Here is a 23,778-nt window from a genome sequence, read left to right on the forward strand (position 1 = left end):
ACAATTATTTATTCACAGTTATCTGACTGTTTGACAATGTGTCAGAGTTCACTTCTGCAGAGCACGGTACAGAACACACAAATGATTTAATATTTGGTTGTTCTCAGTACTATATTAGCCAAGAGATGTAATGATACTTTTAATTTTTAATTTGTGAATGTCAGTTGAGCCACATTTTTTTTCTCTCTGATCAGCTTGCTTGAATGACAATTAATAACATTCATCTTATTAACATGGTGTAATTTAAATATACTGTAGCACTTTACAAAATTCTGTTCCATTCAGCAGAATCTTTGAATCCCTTTTTCAGATGACCGTTGCTGCTGGTACGAGCATTGAGAATAACATTCAAAGGACCATATCCTGCCCTAATGTATGTTTTACATATCTTGGATTTTTGTGTAATTTAAATGCAAAACATCCTTATGTGAATTTGATATTTTGTTGCCCACGGGAGCTTGTGCATCTTGAAGTTACTTCATAATATATATTTCAGGGTCACTGAATATTGTACTACAAGTGAGGTCTCAGCCTATAAAAATACTGAACTAGTGTCATTTTTCTATATGATTTGATGGCACTACTAAATAAAGACAATGATAATATATTCACAGTTCCTTCTGAATTTACCTTGCTTCTCTCCCAGCTCAATGCTCTTGTCAGTTGAAAAGACTAGAACAGCAGTAGACAAAATGAGGAAAGCAATGAGAAGCTATATTTATTCTACTTAACATTGTTCTAAATTGGATTTTAATATGAAGATGTGTAATACTAATTTTGGAAGAAAGGTAGTTTCATTTTTCTTGCTTAAACAAATATATCCTATGATTAAAAATAGAAGAAAGGAAGAGTTACTACTGCTGATAAAAACAGAATAAGAAATCAATTTTTCTTAACAGAAAAAGCAATTTATTCACTTGTAGTATAATAGGTAATGTATCATTTTTTACTAAATCTGTTCAGAAAATGGAAAGTCATTGAGCCAAAATTGAGCTTGTATACATTAATGGGGTAACATGAATGGGAATTTGGGATGTACTGCTGAGAAAATATTTTGGCTCTTTGTTATATAGAAACCATTTTTATCATGTAATGTGTTTAGTAATTTACTTTACAGCTAAAAAATATCTTATTTATAGGGGAACTGTCAGAAGGAGATCTGGATAAATATTTCCATCACCTTAAGTTCTTTTAAGATATAACATATAACCAAAGTACAAGTACTATACAGTTAAGAGAAAAAATACTGTGATTTAATATTGGCAAGAACTTAGTTCATCCACACTACCTGGAAAAGTAAAACAAACACAAACAAACAAAATACTAAACTTTACTCTTTTTTTTTCTGGAAAGTTTATGTTTGAGAAATTCTTTATGCCACAATATGAGAAAATAATGCATCTGACTGCCTGAATCATTATGGATTTCTGGATACGTCCCTTGAATGGACCAATACAATAACTTCTTGACTATGATTTGTACTGCTAGATTCATTTCAGGCTTGCTTATCTGCTGAGGAAAAAAGACCCTCAATATACAATATATGATTAATCCCCAATCTCTTCCAGATTTTCAGCATGATTTTAACTTTGGCAGGGCAATCTTAGCATTTCAGTCTGCAAATAGTACCATTTTTAATGAAAGACAATAATTCACAAGTATGAAAAACTGCAGGATTTCAGATTTAGGTATTTTGGTATGTACCATTACTCCAGAGTTGTTTGGGGCATTTTATTATTTTATTATTTTAAATTACATTAAGACAGGCTCTAAATAGATGCTTCTTAAAAGAATGACATAAATCAACATCACATAGATTACCTTTTCATTCTTTGGATTATATTCTATACCACCAAAATCAGTATGGGATTCATTAACTGCTGTTGAACAAGAATGTCCTTATTCCTGCCTTTAGAAATCACAAGAACCATCATTGTAAACTACAGTTCCTAATGATACCTCTCCCCTTTAAAAAAAAAAAAAAAAATGTAGTTTATTCTCTTTGGACTCCTGTAATTTTTATTTTTATTTTTTTCCTCCAAAAAGAAATATATCAAAATCCACAAGAATGGGAATAAAATTTAGAATTTGTTACATGCTCTTCTAACTGCATCTTCTGATTTTCCTGCCTAAAATTTAATGTCAAATTTAATGTAGTTGTCTCTGCTCCAGAGACAGTGGAGGCTAGAGTCATTATCACCTGTCAGCTCTCTGAAAATATCAGTCTTTGTCCATGTACTAAAAAGGGGATCTAAAAGGTCATGTTGGCTTAGACATCTTGCTTATAGGTTATTAAAATTATGTAATACAATCTCTGCTTTCCCAGTTTAACTTGTTACTTATAGCAAAATTTACTTCACTAAGCTGTAGCCCTCTAAAAGACTGGTGTGAATTAAGCTATGATACAGCTTCTTCCAATGAAGAAAACAAGGTACACCATTTCAAGAATCATCCCCTTAAAATGATGGAGGAATTGTGACTGAATGGTCTTTTTTTCTTAACTTAATCAGTAGGTTAGGTGAATAGCTTAAACTAGACATTAAGTCTCAAAGCTGAAACTTGGAAAAAAATGTAATTCCTGTCTGGATAACAGTGAAAAATCTTGCAATGCAATTGGAAGACTGGGCTTCAGTATTTCCCTCTGAATTCTCTCCACAAACTAAAAAGTCTTAAATGCTCTTTAATAAAAAAGTGAGTTCACATTCTAGATTTCACTTTTAGTGTGAACACTGAAAATAAAACTTTTCACGCTTAAAACTACTATTTTTCTCCTGCTGAGAAAATCATTCACAAATGGTGTGAAACAATCTCTTTCCATTGTTATTTACTTTCACCCAAAGCCATTTTTAATTGGCCACGAGATCTAATATTACATTCTTACTGTATGAATGCGTGGAAGCAACCAAATTCTTAACTCTGAAGACTTCTAATGAGGACATATTGTATTTTTTCTATTTCAAATTTTGAAATAATTCTCAATGAAAGTTTATCTTGTGCAGATGATCTTTATACTTGAACTCTGCAAATTTATTTCCTATTTTATCATATTTCTGAATTTATAACAAAGCTTCTGGTTCAGAGACGGAATATGTTCCTTACCAACATCTACATGTCATCTAAAAACACATAGCCTGCAGCAAGGGTAAAGAGTGGAAATATGCACTTACCCCTTCACCCAGCATCTTGCAGGGTAGAAAGGGAAGGAAGAACATACTTTACATGTTCTTCTCTTGGCACAAGATCCTCCTGGGACACTGTAACAAATACAAAAGCAGATCCAGCTTCAGTTTTTAAAAAATAGTGTAACTGAAAAGAGTCATCCAAAAAAATCATGAATAATTGACTTTTTTTTATTCATTCCTAAATCCTGTAGTCTCTTGATGTTTGAGAACCATTTATGAAGTCCCTCATTACTGAATAAAGCACAGTTTCTTAGACTTTTTTGCAAGCACACTTTTATATTAACATATTAATATAGAATGTATTGTTCATGAGTCATGTATGCTAAAACATGAGAAAAACACTTTATTACACCTAAGTAACATCTATTAATGATATTAATAATTAAACTAAGAAGCTATTTAAATATAAAGACTGTAGTACATTATTTTACTTCGTAGAAATACACTGCAGAGCTTGCAATAAAACTTAACAACAAAAAGAAACTGCTATATATTCAAATTTGAGAACTCAGAAATTATGAGGAATTAAGGTGAAATTTTGTGGGCAGTTTTCCACAAATGAAAAAGTATAATTTCCATGCTGTTATTCTGTGAAGTTTACACCTTTACAGTCTTCATTATAGGCCTCAATTTACCTTTATTACCACATAAACTTTCTGTATTCTATTTCTCATTATTATAAATTGTTTACATGAGAAAAGCTGAGTGAAGAAATTTATATTATAGACAATAGTAATATGCTATTACAGTTTATTCCCTTCTCTTGCATATTGTTTAGTAGGAAAGTAAGAAGCACTTACTCTCTTTTATGAAAGAAAGATATCATAAACCTTGATCATATCTGTGCATGTGTATTATTTTTATATATTAGCTGTTGAACAATTAATACATTTGCTGTACACTTTGAAAACAAGAAACTTTTTATTGATAAGAAGTAATTTCTGTAGATATACTCTTAGAGTTCACATGAGTTCTAATATGCCTGGATGGACATCAGTGATGGATATAGAGTCATTTAGATGGAACAGTCTAGCATACTCTGATATTTCTATGCCATTACTCGATGTCTGGAAACAATGCAAGCTAATGGTCAGAACAAATCCAAGACACTTTGTATGCAGATCCAATTGCTGTAGTTGTGTGACTTTGAGATTCTGCAAAATAGGGGTATTAATACTTCTTTAGAGCTCCTTAATGTAAACAGTAAAAATGTAAACAACAAAATATAAAAGGCAGGTATTAAACATTGTGTTTTCTTCATTCAAGACAGCAGAACTTAAAGGGGGGGGAGGAGGGGTGAGAGCTGTTAATGTGCTCTGTATAATAAAATAAAACATCTTTCACTGTATATATTTGAAAACAAAACTAATTATTTCATTTTGAACAAGTACAAAACAATGCACCATTCTGCTACTGTTTCCATGGAAAAGACACATTTGTTCTGTCTAAAGGGATGCACACCTTAAGAATTCTTGACAGAGATTTCACAAGTTTGAAAGTAAATACTTTGGAAATTCAGGGCATTTAAAATGCCAGCGTATGTGATTTGGGCTGCTTTGTTTGGGCAGATGTTTTTATTAGTTGTGTAGCTTAATGAGAGTAAATTTTTAACATAAATGTTTTTGAGTGTCTTATGGCTTTAGGCAAGATATATGGCATGTATAGAGATATTTTATACAGAAGTTCTGTATGAAAACAGCAGTTTGCGTATGCTTTATCAAATTCTACTTCTATGCAATGTCTTTTAAAATGTTTTTTTCATTCATCAGCAATCTTAATTCTTTACACTATTTCTAAAGTTTTTGAGGGGATGGTTACAGTGAGGAAGAGAGATGAGAGAAAGCTTTGATAAAATACAGATACCTTAAAATATTTTAAATGAGAATGAAACTGCATTTCCCGTGGTTTTTTGATATAAATAAAGATGTTCATGTGAATAGGCTGAGCATTTAAGCCAAATGCCTTTATTTCCAGAAAAGCTGAAATCTTTTTTTTTTTTTTTTTCCTGTCCTGGGAATGTTTCTGAGATTGAGAGGGGAAAAAAAATAATAATCCAGAACTACTGGACATAGGAACAAAAAGTCAGAAGCCTAAACATAATTGAAATCTCCAACCTTTATCAGGGAGCTATGAAAGCTCCTTGACCTTTTAGCTGAACACCTTCAGCTCTTTCAGCCTTCACAGGATTCAGGGATTTACCAAAGAGTGGCCTACCTCTTGAAGGTACAAACAGATTTTATGTGATTGGCACACCTTCAGGTGTCAGACCCCGTTAGCATTCAGATGTGTTACTTTATCCATGGGTAAAAAAAAGGGAAAAAAGAAAAAAAAAAAAAAGTGGATTTCTGTTCTCAAGCTTTTATCCAAACTCTGTACTTCTGATTTTAGGAGTTACTTCATTAACAAATAAACTTCTAAGCAGAAAAGCAAATTCAGTTAGTTCTCACTGCCGATGACAATATTTTTAACATGACACTAATTTTTTAGCTGTCATCTCCTATTTCCATGCCACAGGGCCAGCAAATTGCACGGTGTAGACCTCTTGTCAGGCAATTAGCTGTCAGATCTGCCATTTGCCCAGCTGTGCCAAGTGTGTTAAATCCAAAGGTAGAAGAGAAAGCAGCAGCGCACTACAAATGGGGAAATGTGTCACTAGCAAATATATGTCTTAGAAACAGCATGCTGTCCTGTTCCTCAAGTGTGTGACCACACACACCCATGGTAATGTTGACATGGACAGTGACTGTGTCCCAGCATAGCACTCCAACATGTTTCTGTGCCGTTTGGACTGACACAGTCCCAATGCATTGATTCCAGTGATATGAGAGATTAAACATTGCAAAACGGAAATCAGGAATTAAGAGCTGTAGCACTGTTCACAAGCAATTCACAAGGAACAATGCTTGGATGATGTCTGAGTTGTTCCACACTTTTTTAATTTTGATTTTTAATATGCACTAGGAACGGACTCGATGCCATATGGTCAGATCTGTTACCAACTACAGCATACCAATTTATAGCTTACCTGTTGTACCCTGGGAGAGGAAACCACTTAAAAATCAATATAACGATGAACAACAGTGTATTAAAAAAGCGTTGCCTAGGTTCACAGAAACTGGATGCTACTAGATAGCTTTACTGAGCAGGTCCGCAGGTATGACGTACCCAGGACCCTGTCTGTGGTGCCCTGGGAGGCTTCACGTTGTTGTGGGCTGACCTTGACCTCCCCGCTGTGCATGGGGGCCACACGGGCTGGCTGTCTGCTCCAGCATCTGGAGCACCTCCTCCTCTTCTGACCATACCATTCCCTCTGCTGTTTCTTGCTCTTTTTGTTTTCTCCTCCTTTCTTTTTCCCTCTTTATTAAATAGTTTCCCCAAGGTGCCCCCAGGGTGGCTGCTGGGCCCAGATGAGCCCTGTGGTGAGGCCACTGGAGCTGGCTGGAACCAGCCATGTCCGGCACGGGGCAGCCCCGGCCTCTCCTCACAGAGGCCCCTGCAGCCCCCTGACACTGCCAGGGCACCTGCACACAGTTCACCTGTGTAGCCATATGCTAAGCATCCCTCATGTACTCAAATCTACAAACAGGTATGAGCGCTGCCCATGTCCACCTTATAACCAATGTGAAAATGTCTAGCTTTTAGACATTATTTTGGTTGTTTGATAATGTTTTGCCTCTGTATTAATAATGAGACAAATCTTAGTGTAATCACCAGAATACAGATGGGAATATATTGTCCCAAGGCAGAGATGTAGTGCGTTTTTCTAGTTAACAGTGATGCTCCTTGATGCTTTCAGCTCTTAAGGAATAGGCATTTGTCTTGGAGAACAGGTACATTAGAGCCACTAATTGGTAATGACTGAGAACTACCTCATTTGGCAAAGAATAATTGGCAAATTATTTTGCAAGGATATAAGAATGTCACTTATCCCTTTGCTCTGTTACTCTGCCATTTGCCCAAATGTTACCGCTGAGACTTTCCTGACCACTTTTTATACTGAGTTAAGAGGGCTGGAAAGAGAGTTTGACTCTTTTCTGCAGCTGCTAGCAGTCTCAGTCATCATCCACTTCTATTAATATCAACTCAGCTTTATTTAGTTTCAAGGCCCTGTATTCACTTTCACGCCATCTAGAATCGAAATGAAGTTTACATTCTAACGTTCTCACATTCCTAGCATTCTTACTGGTCCTAATGAAAAAGCCACCAAACACAAAACCAGCAAAGGTCAAAACTGTCCCTTTGACCAATCAGACAGTGGAAGAAATTATCCTCAAAAAATGACTAGTGTGCTTCTTGGCAAATATAAGCCTAAATGGATTTAGAAAATCCTTTTAAATGTTTATTTATCTGCCTTTGCCACATGGCTGTTATGTACTGTGATTTTGTTAGCATTACAATGTGAAGTTACATTTAATCTATTCAAGGCATGGATAATTGCCACTCACTGTGATCAGTGAAAGTCTGTGGTAAAAAGCTCAGACTGTCATTTGAGACTAGGATTTGAACTATTTGAGATATCTAGCAGCTTCTTAGTCATAATCTTTTGTGTGTATTTGTTTGTTTTAAATAGTGTTAATGTGCTGATGTTTCAATTAAATGTAAACATCTGATTAAACATCTTCAGCTCTAATTTTTATAAAAAAGAATTAACGCTGGTTGCTTGTAACCTGATCAGTGCATCAAATCGCAGGCTTATTTTTCCACAAACAATACCACCATTATTTTTTGCTTTAATTACATGTACATTTTTATAACTGCTAAAGATGTTGACTGATTCCTGGAAGTTTAAATAGTCAGTTGTGAAAGGAATGTTACTCACCATCTACAATACTTCTCAAACCCCAATAAGATGAAATGTTCCCAAATTACAGGCTATAATGACAATAAACAGTAAGTTCATAGAGCATCAGTCCTTGCTTCTTCTGTTTAATATTGATGTTCAACAGTTTAGCAGTGTTGTCCTGGTACGAAACTTTCAGAATGTCAAATTGTATCTTTATGTGGTGAAGTATATAAACACAAGGGTTATCTCACAATTGTGCTTCAGGTGTTCAATGGGTCTTCATGTTACCCTGTGACTCTTGTTTGCTGCTCACAGCTGTGATCAAAGCACATTGCTGTTCCCACCTGCCTTGTGTGCCTGGGTGTTCCTCTCCCTGGAAACAATGACCAGAGATACAAACCATGCTGATTTGAGTGGGGATGTGCCTGGGACAATTTAACCCAGCAAATGGAAAAAGTAGCTTTTCCCCAGCATAGATGTAGCTGAGATGAATATGATGGCAGGGATATTTGATTTAAAATAGAATTGGTTTCTAAAGCCATTTGGAAATGGTTTCTAAAAATGTAGCTATAATCCATGTAAATGCATCTAAATTCCTCAGAAGATGATAGAAAGCATTGTATGTCTGACAGGTAACCAGAGAAATCAGCTGTTTTAATGAGTTAAAACAGTGTTCCTTTGATCTAAATCCCATAATACAAAACTTCTCTCATTTTAATGGACAGTAGCTGCTAGTATTGTGGTTTCTAGTTCTAGTAATAACAGTAGTTTAGAGTTTGAGAATAAAATTGAGGACAACATGACTCCCACAGATGTTCAGAAAGCCCAATCTTAAGATTTGCTTACATGCTTACTGTTAGAGCTATGCATAGAATTCAAATTAAAATCATTGTAGTGTCTAAAACAAATATATTTGCCTGATGATATAATGAGGTTAGAGCTAGGACATCAGTACTGCTAATAATTAATGATGATCAATGCTGAAACATAATATTGTTGTTGAGGTCTTCTGGCCTCTCTTGCTTTTGGTGCACAGCTACTGCTTAATAAATCTGGGAGTCTTTCTCTCGCTGCTGTTGTGCTTTGCTGGAACCCAGGGCAGGCAGAGAAGAAAGCTCTCTTGAGGGGAAAAATCCCATGCTAGAAAGAAATACAGATGAGATTGAAAAAGGCAGCCTAGGACTGGAAGGGGAAGGAAAACAATGATGAAACATTAAGCTTGGAGTCTGGATGCAGGAGAAGGACCAGAGACACCAGTGTGAACAGGATCTGGTGGCTGTGAGACAGTGAGACGGGCTGACAAGACATAAAGTAGAGAAGGAAGGTTTCAACGACGTAGCTGTCCCAGATGAAAAAAAAAAAAAAAAAAAAAAAAAAAGCAGATTATTGAAATGAAAACTTTTTGTGGAACTGTGTCAGTTTTCACAAGAAAGATATCTCATGTCTACATCTTGAGGGAGGGTGGAAGCACGACAGATGTGCCCCCTCAGGAAGTACCTTGAGTTCCAATAGAAGAAACCATAAATGATGGTATAATGGTGGCTTATGTGCACAAAGCACTTCTATAGACAACCATAATCCTGGTATTGGCACCAAAAAGACACTCTTGCACTCTTCTAAGAGAATTTTACTGTAATTCTATTTACATACAAATATATTACATTTCAAGTGGCTAGAAAGAAATTGTGTTGTAATTGTTTCCTCAGCCAATAGTTCTGGTTTATTAAATCGCTAATAGTTGTCTGCTAAGAAGAAACAAACATGCCCCAAGAAATAAAAGGAATTATTTTAAAGGTCAGTATTACTTAAGCACTTGTTTCATGCTTTCAGCAGATTTGAGTTAGAAATAATTGGAAAGCATACTAATATTGCATGTGACAGATCAGAGGAAAAAGCTTACACAAAAGACTATGTTTTGAATTTTTTCAGTGCCTCAAGGAAGTCATTGACTTGGAAATGCATAAATGCTTTATGCAATAATGATTAAATATAATACTAAGGCAAAGATTAAACTTGATTTCAGTTTCCCAGAGGAGATGCCAAGAAGAAAAAAAAATCTATACTGTGAGAACTCTAAACTGTATATCTCAAATATAGCATATTTATTTTCCTTATCTGAGGGGCCATGATGACACATCATTTAATGAAATTCCTTAAGAGAAATTCTCCTGCCAGTGTTACAGTTACTTTCTAATGCTGCTATAGTGCAAAGTAGTTTATGTTTACAATAAAATAGAAGTGGGAATATAATCTGTAGAGTTTTGGTTTCACCTGACCTTTGAATTGGACCATTGCTTTTCCATTCATATGTAGTAGACCTATTAAAGGTTATCTGGGTAGTAGTACAGCAAATTTTGAAAGTTTTCTTTTTTTTTTTCCATTTAAATTGTTGTTACATTTAATCTAGGTAAAGAACACAAGAACAAAATTATTTTAGAAGAACTTGTCATCCATCATTTATTTTTCTGATGTTTACTACATACGATTATTATTTGTATGTAAAATATGTGCTTTTTATCTATGCATGTGCACTTTTGTATTATACATCTTACAGACCCAATGATATTAAATTATTACCATCAACTAGGTTTTTACTCTCTTATTTCCTATCTTGTATTTTACATTGTAAAAAACATAATTATACAGTAAAGGATAATTATAGGGTAGGGAAAAGTGTGAAGAGGTGGATGATTTGAAATAAGGGAAATATTTAAAAATTAAACAGAAAGGACAAAAGGAAACATTTATTTAGAGAAAAGTGAGCAGAAAAGAGCCTTATGAAAATAATTCTAGAAAGTCCTCCTGTAGTCTGCCAGACACATTAAAATTCTCTCTTAAACATACACTTTTTATTCCAAAGACAATGAACAAATTTTGCTGCCATAATTTCTGGATTTTGATGCATATTGATGTACTCCTTGTTTTATTATTCTTGCACTTGGACCAGCAAACTGTTTAAGTTTGGGATAAGTTTTATACAGATGGAAAAAGAATAATTTTCAGATCTTAGTTTTTAGGAGATTAAGCAGCAGAATTTTCAAGACTCGTGTGATTCTAAGTTTCTAGAGTAGTGTGAATGTAATTCTGAAAAATGGATAGCAAGAAATCAAAATAAATTTGACATAAAATGAATAACTTCCTGTTTTAAAAATGCTAATTTTAAAAATATGTTTGAAGAAATAAACTTATTTTAGTTTACTTTTTATTATAATTAAATTAAATATTATTAATCCTAGCTCACATTAGAAAGTCTGCTTTTTCTCACTGTCAGGCAAAAGGAGTTTTATATCTCCATTTAGTTTGAGAAAGTTTTTTTGTTCTTTTGTTTGTTTGTTTTAGGCAAGTATCATTAATGAGTCTTTGTTAGGAATCATTACTGTGTTTAAATTAGTTTTCTTAAATATTAGACTCAAATTTCATAATACATTTTTATTTGCTCCATAAACAGTCTCTCTGATGTTTCACTTTAAGCAGAAGAAAATAGATACAGTACTAACCACTTTTTCAGCTCAATCAATTTTAAAATATTGGGTAAGAATCAATATTTATCTTGAGAATGAATCAATTTTGATTGATAGCTATACTCTTAAATACAGACTTTGAAAAGATGTAGTTTCTCAAGATATATTATTTACTATTAGGTAAAGTTAATCAATATGTGATTTACCTGGGTGGCTATTTAAAATAATATAATTCGTCATAAATGACATGGACTGGAGCTGGAAGTGTGCCTCTAACTCCAGGTTATGCTGTCACACTGATTGTCTTGCATTATTTTTATTTTCTAATGCATTTACACCTCTTCTAACTCAGACCCAAAGCCAAATGAAGTTGATAAAAGCAGATGAAGGGCAGAAAAAGGATTAAGAAGTCATAATATGTTTAGTATTTATAAAATGAGTTATATAGTGAGACCTATGACATAGCCTGTATTGAACTATATTTTGCAGACACAATTCGTCCATGTTAGGTCCATTTTTTTTCTCCAGGAGACATGAAAAGACTGGAAATGATAGTCCATTTCAATCCTGTGAATTACTCAGTCACCAGAAACAAGTATACTATTCACAGATAGGAAAACAATTGTTCCTAGGGGCAAGTGTAGGAACATACCACATACCTTCTAGATACCTTTGTGCTGTTTTCTTCCATAGGACAGTCCAGTCTTATGACCTCCTGCTCACAAACAACATAACATTTCCATTAATGTTCAGTTTGTATATCCCTTTGAGAACAAATCTGTGCTCTTACAGTGGTTTGGTTTAAAGATCTCATTTAAGCTGCAACTCCAGGACCATCTGTTCAGGCAGCATACACCTGGGGGCAGTTTTAGTGTGCAGTAGCTGTAGCTTCTCCTGCAAAGAAACATGCGTTACAGAGTATGAAGAGAGGTTTCGGGGACTATTTTGTGTTTAAATTCCCTTTTGGGGAGCTATGAATGTATGACTTGCATGTATTTTAGCTTGTCCAAAATCCTCCAAAGGTATCTCATCCCATCCACTTCCTCATCACCCCTTTAAAATATCCAATTCTCATATGACAAAAATTACGACACATTTGCAGTTATTCATTTATTAGTGTACCTGGAAACAAAAGGCCTTGTTTTTTTCCCATGAAAAATTACCTATTTATTAAAATATGACACCTAGTAAATAGCATGCTTTTATTCTTCCATTGCACATGAGAATGAGATCATCTGCTGACCACATCTCTTCCTCAGCCCATTAAATCACGCACTTTGCAGCTGTCAGCCAATTAAATGAGGTTTCTCTGATAATATAAATGAACTTTATTTGGCCTCAACAAGAGCATTTGCCCAAGTTCAAGACCAGGAGAAGAGTGAAGAAAGGGGCAACACTGGTAAACACTCAGGAATTCTTAGCACAGTCAGGGTGTCTGGGACAGGAACCCCCTGCAAGACAACTTCAGTCCGAAGACTCAGCCAGATGGCACACCAGCCATCTGTAGATTTTATTATTATTATTATTATGCCAGCCACATAGACAATTCGCACTGCAATTTGGGATTCACAAGCTGTGGCAGCAGACACCTCTGTATCTGGCATAAATGTACGCTGCTGCTTATTCCAGAAGGCACCCAAAGGGAGGGGAAGCACTCTAAGCTACAGCTACACTGTGGAAATTTCCCATGGCTGGAAGCAATCATCCATAGCAGTAAGCTGTTACAGCAGACCCAGCACAATTTACCTCCCGGACCACTAGCTCTCACCCAAAGCAGATTTGGTTTGGGAGTTGATATGAACCAGAGACAGTAAGACACTGAGCGATTTGGCAATGGCTACCACATTCTGAAAGCTGAGAAAGCGTAATTAGCATAGTTTTGACCAGACTATGCCATTTTGCCTCTACTCTTGAAGTGTTTCAAGTTTTCACTTGCAGCTTCTGGTGGGATATAGAAGAATGTACTGCTGTTCCCTCAGTCTTCATCTACACAAACTGTACTGAGTCTGGCTGGGACAGAGTTAACTTTCCCTCCACCAGCCCATACAGTGCTGTGATCTGCACTTGTAGCTAGAACAGCACTGGTATCACACCAATGTTTTGCTGGCACAGCACCAAGACTCCCTCCAAGCCCGCAGGAGGCTGGGGGTGGGCAAGAAGTGCAGAGGGGACATCACCAGGGCAGCTGACCTAAACCAACCAAAGGGATATTCCATACCGTATGGTGTCACACTCAGCAATAAAAGGGGGGAATGGGGAAGAAGAGGGAGGGCTCTCATTATGAAGACATCTGTCCTCCCCAACAACCGCTACGCGTATTGAGGCGGCCCTGCTTCCCAGGATGTGGCCAAACATCACTCATTGATGGGAAGTAGAGAATAATTTTTTCTCTCTCTCTGTGCTTCCATGCAGCCTTGGCTTGTTTTTTTTTTGTTGTTGTTTTTTTTGTTTTTGTTTGTTTGTTTTTGTTTGTTTGTTTGTTTGTTGTTTGGTTGGTTGTTTTTGTTTTTGTTTCGTTTTGTTTGTTTCCTTTTTCCTTCTTCTTCCTTATCCCTTTAATTAAATTATCCTTATCTCAACCTGTGAACCTTATTTTCTTTCCAGCATACTGTCTTCTTCCCTCCCTCTTCTTTTGAGGAGGGGGAGTGAGAGAACCGTTGTGGTGTAGTTTAACTGCCCAGCAAGCTGAAACCACCACACAAACATGCATTGTTAGTTCTCAAGCCTATCAGAAGGCCCATATGCTTTGCAATAATATATTTGTTGCTACATTCTTCATTGCTATTTTCATATACTATTCTTTTACTTGAATATTACACACATTTTTAATTATGTCATTCCACTGTAGAAGATTACTGAAATCTAGAGGTTACTTCTGTGTTGTTGAAATTCTTATCTTGAGATTAATTTGTTTTGTGTTTGTTTGCTTGTGTTTTATTTTGTTTTGTTTTTTTACTTATGAGAGTTAGCTATTGTTTACATATTTTTCTTTTAACTCCCATCAGTTTTGATTATTGTTCAGATTTCTAGTATTATTTTGTTTATTTTCCTGCTTACAATTTAATACACTTTTCAAAGTTGGTTCATTTTTCTAAAAAAGAAGAGTTTACTATTAGTCAGGAAAAAGAGGAATATTACACTCATGGTGTTGCTTCTACCTAAAAATGAGAAAAATAATAGAAATGAGAGCACCAACTGAAAAGTTAGCTGATGTCAACAGGTAGCATGGTCCAAGCGGTTGACCCAAGAGTCTATAAAGGAAGAGGTAGCAATAAAAACATTGAAGGAGAGCACACTCAATACAGACCCATCAAGCTGTAAATTCTACCATATGAAAGTGTTTAATTCAGCTCTCCACTGGATTTTCTGTTTTGTCATCCCAGGTGACTGTGATGTCTATCTTTTATCATTTGTGTTGATTTATCAGGAAAATTGATTACACAGTAGGTAGCTGAAGCCAATTATCTGTCATGTTGTCACATTGTCTCTGACTCAGCCATGGCAATTTACTGTTTTCTGTTTTATACCTAGATTGTAAGTTCCTTCAGAGAGAAACCATGTTTTTCTCTGGTTTCAAACTACATGTTGTGATGAAATAATAGGCCTCGGGGTATTGTTTTTAGGCATATTGATAGAACAAATTAATATAAATCATTTAATATGAAACAAATCTGTTCTGTGTATGGAATGTTAGAACATAAGGACTGAGGGGAAAGTTAGGTTGCTTTCACCTGGGTCAGACAGAAATGCTCAATGTATTTGACCTTAATGAGATAGTGCTTCAAAGTATTATACTATGGGAGGATATATTTAGTTTTCTTAATATTTTCAAAGGGCATGAAAGCACCAATTCTCTTTATCACATTGTGAAAGTCTAGTTCTTGTCCCTTCAAACAAAGTTTACTGGTTTAGACTTCCAAGTCTGACTGACTTTTGAGAGAGACATCTGATGTCAGATTTATAAGTCAGGACAGAGGAATCCCAACTAGATAAATAGACAACTCCATCCTTGAGAAGGAATCTAGCTGTTGGATTTAGGTTATCACAATGCAGATGACTTTTTTAAAATTCCCAAAATATTAAGGTATTCTTGGGATCTAGTTTGGCCAGATTTACTATGAGAGACTAACTTTCAGACCTGGATAGCCTTGCCACTTTAACCGATCTGATGGAGGACATGGCTGATGATGCACATCTGTCATCTGGGTCCCAGCATGAATTCTTTTCTTGATTGAAAATAGTGCAGTAGGTGCTAGAGGCATTGCTGCCTGGTACTTTTAAGCCATGGGGAATCATTTATGACATTACTGCTGCCATAGAAACCTATTTCAACTCAACAAAAACTCAATTCATGGAAAAAGCTTTTGAGGCTGAATCATTCATATGTTGTTACTCCTAAGTGGTTTGACAATGCAGTCGAGATTTCTGGAAACATTTTACAGTCCCTCAGAACAGTACTTTTATTCATATGGTTTGAAACTCTGACTCTATCCATAATGTAGTCATGTGTTTTGTCATTTTGGTAGAGCCTTAACATAAATTAACATTTTGCACCTGTGCCTGCATGATATCATCAGTTTCTAAAGAACTGAAGAAGTCTGTAAGAGCTATTGAATTTCTGCTGCTGCTGAGTTCTCAGAATTTCAGAGCCCAATACTCTCTGACCAGGTTCATTTATGTATTCCACAGAAGGAGGGTTTAATGGTTAATGCCAAATTTACTTATTTGAAGGTATTTGTCAGTACATGGGATTTTGATTTAGAAAATACAGCAATATACTGAAATCAGAACATAAGCAATTGCAATATACAGTTGAAATGTGATAACCATTGACAATCTCTTTATGCTCACCACCATGACACTGGATGTCCCCTGTCTCTGGGGAAGAATACATACGTGACTTGAAGCCAGCTCAAGCCCTTTGCTCTCTTCCAAGTTCATTTTGCTGGTTGTTTGATTTTTATATTCTTATGTTGGGCTGAGCCTCTTCCCTCATGCTGGGCTGGTTGGCACAGGAGGACAATGCTTTCTCTAATTATTTAAGGGAAGGCCATTTACATAGCCAGTTGGCCTACTCAACTGATAAAGCCATTCATCTACAGTAAAGGCCAACCCTTGGTACTGAGATAAGTTTAGCTCCCTTTATGACAGCTGTGGCCACTTCCTACGTTCTTTTCTGAGATTTGTAAGCACACCATTCTTGCCTGCCTTTACTGAGCCTCTTTCATTGTAGAAGCTCATTGATCAGTCACACAGAATCAGTCATGTTGCAAATTACAGCAAATATTCTTGGAAGAACAAAATATGAAGAAAAAAGAAAGTGGATCATACATGCATTTACCTCTTTTCTTAAGTTCGAAGGAGAGAGCTTTGACCATGTTCAGATAATAAAGCCACCCAAATTCAGCTAATAAAAACATTTAATTTGTAAAATACACCTTTTTAGTCAAATCTCCTGGAATACATAAAAGATGTCATAAAACAGAAAAATCAATAAACAAACAGAAATGTAGTACTGAAATATGGTATATAGAAAAGAAAAAACAGAAATAGAGATATAAACAGAAATACGGTACAGAAATATGGTATATAGAAAGGTAAAGAATAAATCAACCATATGAATAATTGTTTTTATTAAATAATTAGTTCTTTGATACCAATACAAAGAATTGCTTTTAAATGTTAAAATAAAAAGAAAAAAAATAAAAAAAAAAGCCTGTGAAAAAATATCCAGTTATTACAGAGAAGGCCTTTGGAGAATAAGCTAAAAGAAGTAAAACTTTTCATCTATATTTAAAAATTAAGTTAGGAGTACGTTCTTAAGCAAACTGTTAATTGCAGATCTAGCAAAGACCTTGTACTCAGGTTATCATACAGTTTTACATAACCTATCTAATAAAAGGAAAATACATTTATTTAGGTTTCAAAATCAGTTCTCATAATCAGTTCTTTCCTGTTGAGAGAGTATATTTGCATCTCTGTTTACAGAGTTTCTACACATTCAGATAATAAAGTTCATCAGTCGGGTCCAGATCGGACAGAGTCCATTGCCCAGAGTAGTGTCATACTACACTGAGCCATCAGCTTTCCAAACTGTTAAGTGGCTTAGGGATTTTGCCTGACAGGTTACCTGTAGATGGCTTGCAGACAGTCTATAAGATAGTACTTGTGAGAGAGCTGAAGGTGGGAGGTGCATGGCCACATCTGGGATTTAGTGGCAGCTACGATGTAGGCCTTGGCATGGAACAAGAATCTTTAGAGTTATCTTTTTCTTCATTTCATATGGCTAGGATTCTTGCATCTTTTACTTCCTTCTCACCACAGACTCTGTTAAACAACATAAACAGAAGTGCTAAATTGGATGTCTGCCTGCAAGAGCAGGGATATATTCAAGATATTTTGGTAAATTAATGTGTGATGTTTATATACTAAATATAGTATATAGCCAGGCAATTACCTTTTTGTGATGACAGAGATTTCAGGGCTTCAGATTGGGAGGACTAAATAAAAATTTACAAAATATAGTATAGCATGACTGCTGTAATTATTAATAATCTTTACTACACTCGACTAGGTCCCATTGCTTTGTTTTAAGCTGCAAAGCACATACATTCTCTAAATAATGGGGACCTAGTGAGTTACTATTTTCTGAAGATTTTTGGTTTTCCTGTTCAGAAAAATCTTGCTTTTATTACTGAGAAATTTATTTTCGTGTATCAATGGCATGATAAAATGCCATAGTCTTAGTTTATTGTCTACTTTTTTTTTTTTTCATGTTAAAAGTACTAAATCTCATTTCTCTTGATTGGAATATTTCTCTACAGCTATAAGAGATTTTTCCCTTCTACTGAGGAACTAAAGGGAATGTTTACATTTAACGTAAAAGGTTTACTGTAAAGTTTTGGTGGTAATTTATGCAAACAAGAAACTCTTCGATTTTACTCACCTTTATCTAGTACAAGAAATTCTCATCTGGAAAGATTGTCATCCATTAAATTTTGCTTTCAACTTTTGACTGTTTTTTAGTGTCATCTTGATTGCAAATATCTCTCCAGCTAATGCTACTTGTCGTATTTATATATTATTCATATTTTGTGTTAAATTATGCTATGCCCTCATTTCCTTGTTTGTTTGCTTCTAATTTTGTTTGGTGAAAGTTTGTCACATTTTTTGCAGCTTTCTGAGATGACTAAATTTTTTTTATCAGATATACCAAGTAGTTGATGAGTGAAGGGAGGTTCCTTTACTTATTTATTTACTTTTATTTGCTTTCTGCTTTGCTGAATAGGCATTTCCAGCTTATTCTTTATAAATTTATCTCCTCCTTTTGCCCAGTTGCTCATCAAAGAAAGCATTAGCCACATTTGAAGACCTGACAGAATAAGCTGTTTGAGCTTGTTAATTGCTATCAGCTATTAATTACTTATCGGTTTATTAGAGCAAGCACAGAGATTAATATAAGGCTCCTATAACATGGATACTTCAGAGGTACAATCCTGATCACATTTGTGAGCGCTGGTATTTAGTCATGTTGTGACAGTATTATCTCATCCACTGCTATGAGGCTGGTGAAGGTACCAGAATAAATCATCCTGGCTATAAATGGAGGAAAGAACGCCAGGTGAGACCTGCCCTTGGCCTTGAACTGTGGCTCTTTAACCAGATACAGTAAAAAATTGCCTTTTAAATCAATGTGCTGCACAATTATAAATAAGCCTCAAGAAATTGATGGGTTGCAGCTAGTGACTAACTTTTTAAAAATATATTTTTTTTTTTCTAATAGCTCTAATTCAGATTGATTTCTGCACCCATAGGCTCCAAAAAGAGGGGTACCAGGGCAAAAGTTGCATTGTGTAGTTATATATTTTGGCTGTCATGAAAAATACAAACATCCAGCTTAGCAAAGATAGGATCTTGTCTCACTTAGCAGTATTGCATTATGAATAGCTATAGAAACACCTTTGAGAAGATTTGTGAGGTTATAGTAGTAATGCGTTTCACCCTAGCTGGCAGTTATAAGCATGATCTGAAACAGGGGTTTCATTTCTGTTAAATTTGTGGTGTTTGCCTTTGTTGGGATGTTTACTTGTCATTTTTATAGCTTTTTTTTTTTTTATGGAAATATCCTGTAAATACTTAGTGGAAAAAATATGTTTTTAAAATACATTTTTTTTACATGTTAGCTTGTTTGATTGTTTGTTTGTTTTAGTTTCTGAACCTCAGGGATTAACACATCTTGGAAAAATACAAATCAACTGATTATACAGTAAAATACAAAAAGAGAGCTTGTGAAGTGTTTCTATACAGTGAATGATAGACATGTATCTATGGTCAGATAGAAAATATGTCTGTATGCATTCTGTTTCACAGGGGAGGCATAACATAAATATGGTTTGTTTATGTTGCACATACACTGGGATTTGTGAAGATCAGTATCATTAAAATCATGTTTTCTCTTCTCCTCACTTGAGCCACTGTGATTTCAGAGGAAGGGTGATAAGCAAGGACTAAACCGTAGTCTAGTATAGAGGGCCATGATATTTAAATGTATCTGGAAAAAGTACTCAGGAGGCCGTTTGTATATTTGTGTTTGTGAGAGTGCATGTATTTTACTAAAACACAACCTTAGAAAGGTAAATTTTTATTTCCTCTCCCCTTCATATGACTCTTTCAGATCTTGTGGTGATAGATGTAATCCTAAACTTAGGCTTTCTGAACAGAAGAGCTCAAAGTTGTTATGTATACCCTGTTCTGAAAGATATCATCTATGTTTATTTAGTTATCTGGAGACACAATGTAGTAAGAAAAGACAGATGTAGTACTGAATCGGTAGTGATGTAGTAAGATAATGAACTTCAAACAGGAACAGTAGCTCTACAGCACCTCAAAGGCAACTGGGCTTGTTTGAAGTGTAGCTTTCATTTAGAGGGTTAGATCTGGATCAGCAAATCTCCAGACTTTTCAAAGTGACAGTTACACTTCAAACAAGCCCAAATGTTCCTGACGTGTGAGGGGAAAAGGGGGGGTGCAGGGGGGGGATGGAAGGTTGAACAGAGGTGAAGATTAGGTAGCAATAGGAGCTGCAGGAGGAGAAGAGTTTTCAGATTCCAGCAATTTTCAGATTTTAGGCCTTTGACATACACTTGTAAATATTTTTAATTAAGCCTAATTAAAAACAAAATAAGATATGGGTTTGCCCAATTTTGAATTTTCAATTTTACAGAGAAACGTGAATAGTATTAGGTGGAGTAACCTAAGTTACGTAACTAAATTAGCAAAACTTTAGTCTGGTTCATATATTGTTTTATGTATGTTTCATATATATTAATTTATATGAGGTGACCATATGTATATTTGAGTATTTCTGGCATGATGTGGTGGTTTTACCCAGCTGGGCAGCTGAGCTCCACCACAACCACTCTCTCACTCCCCCACCTCAAAGGGAAAGGGGGAGAAAATACAATGAAATGGGTTCAAGGGTTGAGATGAGGACAGGGAGATCACTCACCAATTGTCATCATGGGCAAAACAGACCCAGCATAGGGAGATTAAAATAATTTATTGCCTATTACTAACAGACTAGAGCAGTGAGAAACTAAAAGCAAATGAAAAACACCTTCCCTGCATCCACCCTCTTCTATGTCCTCCCCCTGAGTGGCACAGGGGAACAGGCAATGGGGGCTGTGGTCAGTCCCAGACACGTTGTCTCTGCCACTCCTTTGCAGTCACTCTCTGCCCCTGCTCCATGTTGCATTCCTCCCACAGGATGCCATCCTTCCTGAAGTGATCTTGCGATAGAAACAAGAGCTATCCATAAATGCAGTTTCAACATAGAAGACAATATGTACTGTAGTCATCTCAGTTAAGGGAGCTACCAGAAGAAGATAAAGTAGAATTCACAGTAGTGAAACGATATGTATGGATTAATTGTCATCGACTCAAAAATGGAAATGTCTTTCAAACATCATTTATTCCTCATTCATTTATTCCTTATCTCTTTCTTTGAGATGAGACCATAAACCCTCACAGATGTTTGTTTGAATTGTCACTGAAAGAGAGTCACTACACTCTTATGGTATAGTCAGCTTGGTTGCTTAATTGTTGTTATAAAGAGCTTTCCTAGTACTCCCTTCAAAGGCCTTAGCTGCAATATATAACCTGATTATGCTCCACTCTCAATGCACACAGAGAATAATCACTCACGTCTTTACACGAAACAGCCTTTTGCTTATTGGAGCAATGTCCCCAGTTAAACTTCTCTTCCCTACAGAAAACAGGCTTTCCAATCTGTCCAATTATGCACTCTTCTCTATTATATTCTCATTTTGAATTCTTGATATTCATCCTGACTGGTCAATTGGTACCCAAGACCCTTGGTCCCCAAGCGCCAAACCACCCCATACTGCTCCAGTTAAATACTAGCACATAGAACAGTGAGATGATTACTATGACCTTATATTTGCGATTTCCACAGTTGTTTTTGGAGGTGATTGCCACCAGTGATACCAACTGTAAAGCGATATCTATCATGATATCTAAAACTGGGAATTTTCTTCACTTCTCTCAAATAAGCTTAGACTGGGACCAATCTGACCAAAAGCAGGCTTCTCTAGGGCAAATGAGGCCATTCTCTCAATTCCCTTTATAGAATCTCTACTTAGAAAAACAAGGAATTCTACATTGTAGGGCCTTTTTCAGCCCTAAAGAGATATTTATAGAATGTTGACCCAATCACATCCTAAAAGTATCTTCTTCCTTTACTCGTCTTGGGTGTAGATTTTTATACAACATACCTCTCAAATGAGGTGATAAATACCACACAGAAAATCTAATTTTTCCATGCTCAAGACTCAGGTAGACCTGCGGGAGGATGTCTGTATCTATTCTTGCCAGGAAAAAGAATAGATATACAATCAAATACAATTTATGTTAAAAGGTCAGTTTGTGCATGAGGTCAGTTACTGTACTTCATTCTGATTTTTCTTTGACAATTCTTTTTCCTATAAAAGAGAAAAAAAACAACTTTTTTAACTTAAAGTTTTGTTAGAGTATGTCTAATATTCAGCTTTTTATGGGGTGTTATTCAAAATACTGGAATTAAGCAAGTTTACTTTTTCTCTCTCCTCCTTTTTTACCTTTTTTATATTTTATTTTTTCATTCTGAGCAAAGTTGTGGAAAAAATGGGAAACAGTGGAAAACACCCACAAGATCAAATACCTTTTACTTGATTTTATAAAGTTAAAGTTTTATTATTTTATTAAGCATATGTAAAATAGTAAAAGATTGAATGTCAATTATTTAATGTACTATGAAAGGGTAAAATACAATTTTGCTGTGGAAGGAAGGATGTGTTCTAAATCAGAATAGCAGATTTGTTGACCTATTATTAATAGCTGAATTAGTGATCAGTATAAGATTTACCCAGAGACAAAGCTGAGGAGGAAGGGAAGGAGAAAAGTGTCAGAACAGTGCGTGTTCCCCCAAATGAGGGAGAAGTAAAGGTCACTCCATGTCAAGTTTGCCTGGAAGAAAGCAAGATGCTGTGCAGAGGAAGAAGTCGAAGCTAAGAAAGTTGAGAGTTTGAAATGTAAATAAGGCATACTAAAAATCAACCAGACTTGTAAACTGGAATTGGCAACAAAATAAGCTGTAGATTCCTTACCAATATTGTAAGACATGGACTATTCTGTTTACTGGTAAGTATGTGTTTCATCTTACAGTCACCCTCCATATATTCTCTGTCAGGATTTATTTTAGGTTATTTCTTAGGGCCATGTAGTGACCTCAATCTCCCTTATAATGAGAGTTGTATGTATGTGTTTATATGCTGCAGCCATTGTACAGTCTGTAAAGCACTTCAATAATTTGCATATTATGTCAGGAGATCCCAATTGTTGGATTATAAGCATAAAATAAAACTGTGCCAGCAATGGGAGGTGGTAGTCATGTAATTCAGTACAGAAATTTATTCTTTGCTTATTCTGCTTCTCTGTAACCATTTCACATATTTTATATTTAATATTTAAATACCTGAAAAAATATGCTCACCAAATGGAATAAAGTCAATCCCATTTTCCTTTGTCTTCAGTCCTTTATGAAATTGTTTTATAAATTATAGTCTGTCATTTTAGACCATATTTTGCTCTTTTTCTTTATTATATAGGTAATTATATAGGTAATAATTTTTTAACCGTGGAATAGTAAATTGTCATCAGTTTTGTTGCAGTACAATATTTAATCAATCAAGACATACTCTTGTGAATATCTTTGATATTAAAAGATATCATTTGAAAATAATAATTTTCTCTAATTTAGTCTGCAGCATTACTATATCCACAAATTGTGTACTTT

General features: G+C 35.3%; 1 protein-coding gene across 10 annotated transcripts in view; it reads left to right on the forward strand.

The window, feature by feature from the left end:
* The window catches only part of PPFIA2 (PTPRF interacting protein alpha 2), a 335,497-nt gene that overhangs the window by 171,151 nt on the left and 140,568 nt on the right, over positions 1-23,778 (forward strand). For 6 of the 10 annotated variants that reach the window (XM_040558390.1, XM_040558388.1, XM_040558404.1 and 3 more), the window contains one exon: positions 311-373. The exons of the other annotated variants lie outside the window; for them this stretch is intronic. In XM_040558390.1, the coding sequence (XP_040414324.1) occupies positions 311-373 (63 nt within the window). The remainder of the gene's footprint in view (positions 1-310; positions 374-23,778) is intronic. 10 annotated transcript variants of the gene reach the window in all.

Source organism: Cygnus olor, chromosome 1 (genome assembly GCF_009769625.2).
Source record: "Cygnus olor isolate bCygOlo1 chromosome 1, bCygOlo1.pri.v2, whole genome shotgun sequence".
NCBI lineage: Eukaryota > Metazoa > Chordata > Aves > Anseriformes > Anatidae > Cygnus > Cygnus olor.